At 56.0% G+C, this 8,907-nt stretch overlaps 1 protein-coding gene across 1 annotated transcript in view; it reads right to left on the minus strand.

Annotated features, from left to right (window-relative positions):
- PDXK (pyridoxal kinase) overlaps positions 1 to 8,907 on the minus strand; it is a 29,673-nt gene extending 20,766 nt beyond the window's left edge. Inside the window, exon 1 of the mRNA XM_080656891.1 lies at positions 8,667 to 8,907. Coding sequence (XP_080513017.1) covers positions 8,667 to 8,753 — 87 coding nt within the window. The 5' untranslated portion in view covers positions 8,754 to 8,907. The remainder of the gene's footprint in view (positions 1 to 8,666) is intronic.

An 8,907-nucleotide genomic window follows, 5' to 3' on the forward strand; every position in this document is an offset into this window, starting at 1 on the left:
ACTTATATAATACTTTAAACAATAAAGAATTTTTTAAAAAAAGGAAAAGAAAAAAGAGAAAGCCCAGGCCGGGCAGCCCAGGTGGTTCGAGTGTTATCCCGATACCAAATATCTGTATTTTCCCGTGGTCTTAGGCTCTACAGCAGTGGTTCAGTCGCGACCCACAGGTTGAGAACTGCTAGCAGGGTCGCCTAAGACCATGGGAAAACACAGATATTTACATCCGATTCATTAACAGTAGCAAAATTACAGTTATGAAGTAGCAACGAAAATAATTTTATGGTTGGGGGTCACCACCACATGAGGAACTGTATTAAAAGGGTGCAGCATTAGAAAGGTTGAGAACCACTGAGTTGGGGGCTGGGTGCTCCTGGAATTCCCCCGCCCTAGTGCCCTATCCCTGCTGTGGCAGCCCAGTGCAGGCTGTTCAAGGGCTCCTCACTCCAGTTCCTGGGAGCGCCACACCACCTCTCCTCGTCCCCTCCCCTGGCCCCTAGATGTACCCCGTGAGCCCTAACCTTCCCAGCTTGCTACTGCCCGTGGCAGGGAGCCAGGTCCCAGGGCTGCGTGTGCCACCACCACACCCAATTCCATGCATTCCACACTGTGGCCACTTCCTGACCCTGAAACGTCTGAAACCTGTGTGCGCGCCTCTCCGCAGCCCAGACCATCACTCACTCAGTCCCCCAGGACCCTGCTTAGAACCTTGTCTTCTCGGCTCTGCACCTGCACTTGGTGGGGTTTTGATGGCTTAGGGATGCCCTGCCAACCAGGAGCCCCCCAGGATGAGTCCGCCACCCCCGGTGCCTCTGAATGAAGCCAGTGGTAGCAAAAGCCCCAGCCCCAGGCTCCACAAGCAAACGCACTCCCGCTTCAGAAAGACGAGGTGCCCACCCTGAGCATGCCGCCACTCCCACACTAGCTGCTGAGAGAGGCGGCTTCACGTGACCACATCAGCACAGCTTCGCTGAGGAGCCAGGGCTCAGATCCAAGAGAAGCCACAGAGATGCACAGCCAGTCAAAATCAGGGCATTGCTGGCGAGGTCCCTGGGTAGGACACGCTGCCTGTCAATGCTAATCCACCCGTGGCACGTGGCAGGCGACCTGGACTTGCTGCAGGAAGAGAAGTGAAGTAGCAACGAAGGGGAGACATGTGCATAGTATGTAAGAGGCACTGGTCCTGCCCAGAGGGAAGGCCACTCAGACTGTCTGCTCCAGGGGTCAAAGCAAGCCCAGGCCAGTGGGATGCCCTGGAAGTGGCTCCAGCTTCCTGCCCCTGCGTGCGTGGGGGGGAAGCATTTGCAATGATTGGAGCATGTGTGTACCGGGAGCGCTTTCCAACGTTCTGCAGTCACCGAGCCACAGAGAGGAACACAGGGGTGTGAGCAGGGTCTTTGATCCACGCAGGCACCCATCTTCTGCCCCAACACAGACCTCAGTCCGCCTTTCTGGACACAACACCCCTCCTCAGGGATAGCTGCACCTGCTGGGGACATGAGGCAGGGCTCCCATGTCAGCCTCAGTGGGGGACACAGGCCCCAGCGGCTGCACACCCACCTCGCAGCTGGATCATCCACGCACTGTGCTAACTGCGAGGCAGGCGCAGCTCTGCGATCCGCCCTCATCACAGCGGCAGCCAGAAACGCTGGAATGTTCCAGGGCAGCTCCTCACCGTGCCCAGACCGCCTGGTTCCTTTAGGGGGGGAGTTTGTGTTGGGCACCAGGAAGCATCTCTGTCTTCAAGAACGCTCACTGTGGCCTGTTTTGCAAGACTTTTAGCCACTTGCATAGAAAATCAGAATTCGGCAAAAGGGGACATGAGGGTCGCGTGTCTGTTGTCATCCTGATCAGCCTTGTCCCTTCCACCACTGGTTACCGGTCAGTCTTACAATTCAGCTGGTCCCCCACCCACCATCCTCTGGTCTTCAACGGGAATTCTTACTGGAAACAGCCCTGTCTTCCACGAAGCAGCCTCCTGGGTCCGCCTTAGCCACTGCTGTCCCCTGTGTGCGCCCTTGCCTCAGCTGTCACAGCCCTGGACCCCATCACCTCAGCCCATGTACACCAGCGCAGTGCACCCCGCTGCCTGGCTTCCACGCTCCCGCCAGGCCCTGCACAGGGTCAGGGTCTGCTGGGTGGCACTGCAAAGCCCTAAGAGAGGGGGTCTCACCCCAAGCTCCCGGTGGCACCTGGGTACAGATAGGTAACAGGGTGTCTGCTCTGGGTGGCCCATGTCCCCATGCCTCCTTCCTTTCTCCTTGAGAAACTCCCCTGACTCTGTCCCACAGCGTCACTCTCCCAGATCACTCTGTGAATAGAACTGGCTGATTCTAGATTAAAAGCTCCGTGGGGTGTGCTAAAGGGGACCGCCACGCCCATGAGCTGCAAAGCCAATCAGCCCCCACAACATGGAAGCCACCTGCTGGCAGATGCTCCCTCTCCGTCCCCGTGAGGGCCGTCACTTAAACAGAAGAAGGGATCCCACGCAGAGAATAGCAACACCACACAACAAAACTGCACATACACATGTCCAAGTACGTATGCACCCTTATGTACACCGATGCACAACTATGCCCACAGCACATGCATGCACATGCAGACTCACACCTCACATGCATGCACGCACACACACGGTGGGGAAAAGATCAGAAAATGGAACCAATTAAATTCTTGCTTTTCTCTATGACAGGCCAAGACAAACATAAACTTCAAACCCCTAACTAAGCAAGAAAGTTAGAAATCAAGATATTAAGCAATTCTGGACTTTCTTGGAGAAACAGCAAAACCAACATCCATGTTCCAGGACTGGAGCACGTCTGGATCAGACCGGGGGATTCCAGAAGGAAATGGGAGAGTCACACAGCACAGAGGAAAGCAGCAGGTCTGTGTGGCCTGGACAGCACGCGGGGACGTCTGGAGGACGCTCAGGAGGTCTCAAACCCGGCGGGTATGGGAAGCAGGCGATCGATGTTTCTCTCCCTCTCCCTCCCTTCCTCTCTCTCTAAAACCAACTTTTTTTTAAAAGGGTAGGATGCCATTCTTCCAGCATCTTCCAAATGCAACTATGCTGGAGAAGGTCCCTTCTATCCTGGAGACTCCAAGGAAAAATGGTGAAGATCTTCCAAGGGACTGATCAGAGACCCTCTGAAGAAGTCCACCCTGGGGTTCAGGGAGTTCTCAAAGGTGAGAGGTGGAAATGGCTCCTTGTGGCCCTGCAGCGGTCCCTGGGGACCCAGTGGTGCCTCCAGGAGAACCTGGAGGGAGCCGCCCGCAGGAACATGTGGGCTCACACGCCCAGGTCCCTGTAGCTCTGTAGCTCAGTTGGGCTCCAGCAGCCCCCTGGGAACTCCAACCTCTGCTCCAGCTACTGTGGCCAAAGGAGTCTGAATCCAGGTTTCCCCGCCGGGGCCTCTCCACACACCCGCTGCTGACCTCTCCTGCACAGATGGGCCAGAAGAGCCAGAAGGTGAGGCTGATTTCTGCAGGCCCCAAACAGAGTCACCCCCACCCCCAAAGTGTCTTTGGGGCCCTAGCTGGTTTGGCTCAGTGGATAGAGCATTGACCTGAGAACTAAAGGGTCCCAAGTTCGATTCCAGCCAAGGACACATGCCTGGGTTGTGGGCTCGATCTCCCCCACCCCAGTAGGGGGCATGCAGAAGGCAGCCAATCAATGATTCTCTCTCATCATTGATGTTTCTATCTCTCTATCCCTCTCCCTTCCTCTCTGAAATCAATAAAAATATTTAAAAAAAAAAAGAAAAGAAAGTGTCTTTGGGGCCTGTGGTCTTTCCTGTTTCGGTGACACCATATTTAAATGGATTTTCAGCTAAGGCTACCTCCTCTGTCGCTGGTCCCATTAGCATGTTCCCCTCAATATTAAAATGTACTATGGATTTGCTGCACCAGAGCGCAGAAACGAATCCAAAAGCAGGATCTCTCTCCCTCTCCCCGCACCGTTTTTGTTGTTGTTGTTAATCCTCACCAGAGGACATTTTTTTCCATTGCTTTTTCAGAAAGAGTGGGGGAGGGAGAGAGAGAGAGAGAGAGAGAGAGAGAGAGAGAGAGAGAGAGGTCTATGTGAGAGATACATCGACTGGTTGCCTCCTGCACACACCTCTACCGCACCCCTATGGGGGTGAGGAGCAAACCTGCAACCCATGTATGTGCCCTTGACTGGGAGTCAAACCCAAGACCCTTGGTCCAAGAGCCAGCTAACCACTGAGCCAAACCAGCCAGGGCCCTTCTCTTTCTTGGATAACGTTTTCCTCTGCCTGTGGAAGGTGGAGCCCATGGGCCGGCCTGCCCGAGACTGTGAAAGGTGTGCTGCAGGACCTGGCAGAAAGCGGTCTGGGAACCGCAGCCCTGAAGACTCGCAGACATCCAGCGGGCACACATCAGCACCAGGCTGACCGCTGGCCGAGGAGCACCTGGGCCGAGCTCCGGCCAGGTGGTGCCCTGGGAGCCAGGCACCCTCTGATCACCACAAGGACTGTTCTCACGGAAAAAGGAAAGGGTGTCTAAGCTGCTCCAACTTGATCAGTAATTAAGGGAACACAGTCAGTTCCTAACCACGGTCTTCCGTGGGGCTGGCCACATATATTTCCAGCAGTTCCTACGAAAAAGATAGCGATTAGAGAAGGCGATACCTGTTCTCTCTACATCCTGGTAAATCTGTAGAAATAACTGCTTCCAGACCCTTCCCAGAACTCCTGGCTCCAGGAGCTTGAAGCCCCTGCCGTATCCGAACATTCTCCCCACCTGATGAAAAACTGAGTCCTTGGTGTATGTAACTCCCTGAAACTGCTGTGCACAGCTGTATTTCCCCGTCCTCAGTTGGGCCCAAGTGAAAAACTCTTTGCTTAAACCCACAAAGGTTCTGTTGGCATCACTTTGCAGATGAAGCTTAGGAAGGCTCAGAGGGCTGGAACTCCGAGACTGGGGACACCAAATCAGTCCCCACAGGCAGCCTCCCCAGCCCCCATCACACCCATTTTCCAGTCTCTGAGTGGCATGAGGGCAAATCTGTGTGGTCCAGGTGGAGCCGACCTTCTCCAGTCATTTCCAAGTTCTCTTTCCACACTCAGCTGTGAAAGAGCCTGCCTTTGCAGTCTCTAGCAGCCCCGTGTCAGTATTAGGGGATGCCTCTGTCCTGTGGTGGCAAAGGCTGGTTCAAGCCCCATCAGTAGGCCATCCCCACCCATCTCCCTGCTTCTCCCTGCTCCAGTGGTGCTCAGGCGTGGGGGTGGGGAGCATCCCGTAGTACTAACAGATCATGTCACAGGAGCTAAGCCGAGGCCGAAACAAACCTGCACAGGCTCTGCTCAAAGAAGCACCAAGTGGGCAAGTGCAGAAAGAGTCCAATGAACTACGATATTTCTGGAAACTGTTCTTGTCATGATCTGAACTGTGTCCCCCAAAATCCATATGTGGAACCCCTGACCCCTAGCATCTCAGAATGGAACATTATTTAGAGACTAGAGGCCCAATGCACGAAGATTCGTGCAAGAATGGGCCTTCCTTCCCCTGGCTGCTGTCACTGCTCCGGCCGGAGCCACCTTTCCGCCTTCCCATGCTGCCCAGAAGCCCAGAGCAGCTGGGGCAGTGTGGACCGCCCCACCCCAGCCGCTCAGTGCCTGTGTATGCAAATTAACCCACCATCTTTGTTGGGTTAATTTGCATACTCACTCCTGGTTGGCTGGTGGGCGTTGCAAAGGTACGGTCCATTTTCATCTTACTTTTATTAGTGTAGATGGAGCCATTACAAAGGTGACTGAGGTTAAACAAAGCCACTAGGATGGGCCCTGATCCAGCATGATTGGTATGCTCATAAGAGGAAGAGATTAGGACACAGACACACAGAGGGACAACCAAGTGAGGACACAGGAAGAAGGCCCCCTCCACACGCCAAGGAGAGAGGCCTTGGGAGAAACCAGCCCTTCCCACACTTTGATCTCAGACTTCCAGCCTCCAGGACTGGGAGAGAATAGACACCTGTGTCTGAGCCCCCCCCGTCTGTGGTATCTGTTACCACCACTTGAACTGACTAATGCAGTTCTGTTTGAGTTCCAGCTTTGCAGGGAGCGTGTTCTTTATTTTTTATTTAGTTTTTGTTGTTGTTAATCCTCAATCGAAGATATTTTTTTCCACTGATTTTTTTAGAGAGAGTGGAAGGGAGGGAGGGAGGAAGAGAGAGAAAGAGATGAAGAAACATCAATGTGAGAGAGACACATCTTTGGTTGCCTCCCGCACAGGGCCAGGATGGAACCTGCAATCCAGGTATGTGCCTTTGACTGGGAATCACACCTGCAACCGACCCTTTGGTAAGGAGGCTGGTACTCTATCCCACTGAGAAACAAGGAAGCATATTTTGAGACCTACCCTGGCTTTCTCCCTCTCCTCAGCTCTCTCCTCCTCCCCTCCCTCCAAACTACCTTATTTCTGTAATCAGGAAGACAAAGTAATTAGGGAAAAGGACACAAAGAAGTAGGGCCCCAACCCACATCCACTCCTGACAGTGGTCCTGGCCTCCTGAGGGTGCCTCAGGCATGCCTGACTGTCTGCATGGGGAGAGGTGAATAAAACACCCCTAGCACTGCTGGCCCACCTCATTCCACAGGGGGCACCTCAGAGAAATGTGCACACTCCCCATCTCCCGTGAGCCTAAAATGACCGGTGAAGCAGCATCAGGCCCATTCATACATGAGGCAACTGAACACCAGAGGGCTCAGTGTAGAAGGTGGCCTCTTCAAGGTCACTAACCTAATGGTCCCTGCTTTCCATGACCCCCATCCTGCCATGCTCCCCCTAAGCCCCAGAAAACCTTAAGGGGAGGAAGTGCAGGGCTGGGAATATGTGTCAGCAACCCCCGCCCATGATAGGAGGAAGGAAATAACATGACCCTTGCCCCCAGCCTATTTCCCATAAGCCCCAGCACATGGGCCCATAAGTAAAGATGTGGGGCCCTGGGGAAACCCCAGGTTAAAAACCACAGCTCTGTCTTTAAGAGGCACTTCTCCAGGTTGGTGGCCTGAGGAGCAGCCTCCCTTGAATAACTGGAAAAGGTTTTGGTGTGGAAGTTGAAGGCATGTACCTGGGAGTTCAAGAACAGGGACATCACTGCAGGACCCTGGTGAGCAGAGGAGGGGAACAGTTTGCCCTGTGGCAGAGAACTAACAGCACGCTTTCTGCCAAGGGCGGTTTCCATGGCTCCTGGGCCAAGGCCAGGCTGGAGCTGCTGCTGCCCTTGGGCAGAGAGCAGAATCTGTTCTCAACGCCCTCCTGCTTCCAGCTCCCTGTGCTGCTCCTGCTCTGCCCCAGGGACCCTGCAGCTTCACCACCCCACCCCTTCCCCCATATAGTCCCACCCCTCACACCGCCCCCCCACAGTCCCACCCCAGTGGCCCTACTCAGACTTCCATCTACCTGGAAGTCTCCACCCCATCCCCCCACATGCTAGGAGTAAGGAGGCATTCCAGAGCAGTGACCAGGAGTGGGGACTGTGGGACACCCAAGTTTGCAGGGTGACTACCCCACGAGTCTGCCCTCTGCTGGCCAGAACAGGAGGGATGAGGACCAGACCTGTGGAGCTGCTCACACATCAGGGCTGGCTGGTCACTCTGAACCTGAACCTTTGTACCTCTCCACCTTCAAGTTTTTGCTGCACTATTTCCTCTTCAGGCTTTGGGTATGGCAGCCTACGTCAGCCTCATTCTACTCGGAAGCTCTGGCCCTTCCTATGGTCTTTCTGGCCAGCCTGCGCCCCTGCAGGTGGCCCTTTATGTCCTGTGGGGCCAGCCCTGGGACCTGCCATACCTATTCCTTGCTCAAACATCAAACCAAAGGCAGGCAGTCCAGGAGAGTCACCACCTTGCCAAGGTGCCCAGCGCTCCTGCTTGGCCACAGGCCAAGTGCCCAGCACTGTGGTGTTGCCTGTTGTCCAGCAGCCCACCTCACTGCCCCCAGGCCTCCTCCTGCCGCTCCAAGGGCTGCAAAGTGAAGGCCCAGCGAGCCACAGGAAATGGTGAGCCCCTCATCAAGAACAGGCTGGGAAGGCAGGAGGGCAGCCCAGGGGGAAGGCCAAATGGAAAGATTGACATTTTGAAACATCAGCTTCTAAACCCAAACCCTGCAGGGGCCTGAACTGGTCTGTGGGCTCTTCTTCAGAGCCAGCACCAGCAGGTAGACTTTCTCTTTCCAGCGACCACGTCCGGGAATGGTCAGCGGCAGGGTGGGGGCCCACATCGGGGGGAGGGGCATCCTAGCTGGCGGGGCCTCACTGTGAGCTTCCTTCTCCTTCTCTGTCCTGGCAACCTGACCCACAGCGGGCAAGGGCAGAACACAGCGCCCGGCAGGTGAGCGCTGCAAACACCTGCCCATCCGGTCTCATTCGCTCTGGGGCATGGTCCGGGCCACGGCGCGGCATCTTCTCGCCCACAGAGAACCCGTCTGCTGGGGTCAGGCAGCGGGAAGGGGTGGGAACCTACGGGTGCGCGAGGCTAGCACCGAGGCTTCAGCCGAACTCAGCGCCCCAGAGCCGGTCCACCCGCAGGAACCCACCAGGTGCTCCTAGCCAGACGGGGACCGGCCAAGGTCACGCGGGCCGGCGGTGGCCACCCGCCTCGGTCCGCGCGGCGGCTCGCGGGACACCGCGGGTTACGTAAGCGTACCTGCAGCGGGAACGTGGCCGCCCGGTTTCCCACGTAGCCGCGGACGACGTGGCTCTGGATGGAGAGCACCCGGCATTCCTCCTCCATGCCGGCCTGCAGGGTTGGCGCGGGGCCGTGCGCGTCGGCCTCTCCCTGCTAGAGGGGCTCGGGCTCTCCTTCGGTTCGGGCTCGGCTCCGGCCCCGCTCGGCGCAGGCTTTCGGCTCGGACGCCAGGCCGCCTGCCTGTGACCTCAGCGCGGCT

The sequence above is a fragment of the Plecotus auritus genome (assembly GCF_963455305.1).
Source record: "Plecotus auritus genome assembly, chromosome: 2".
In the NCBI taxonomy this organism is placed as follows: domain Eukaryota; kingdom Metazoa; phylum Chordata; class Mammalia; order Chiroptera; family Vespertilionidae; genus Plecotus; species Plecotus auritus.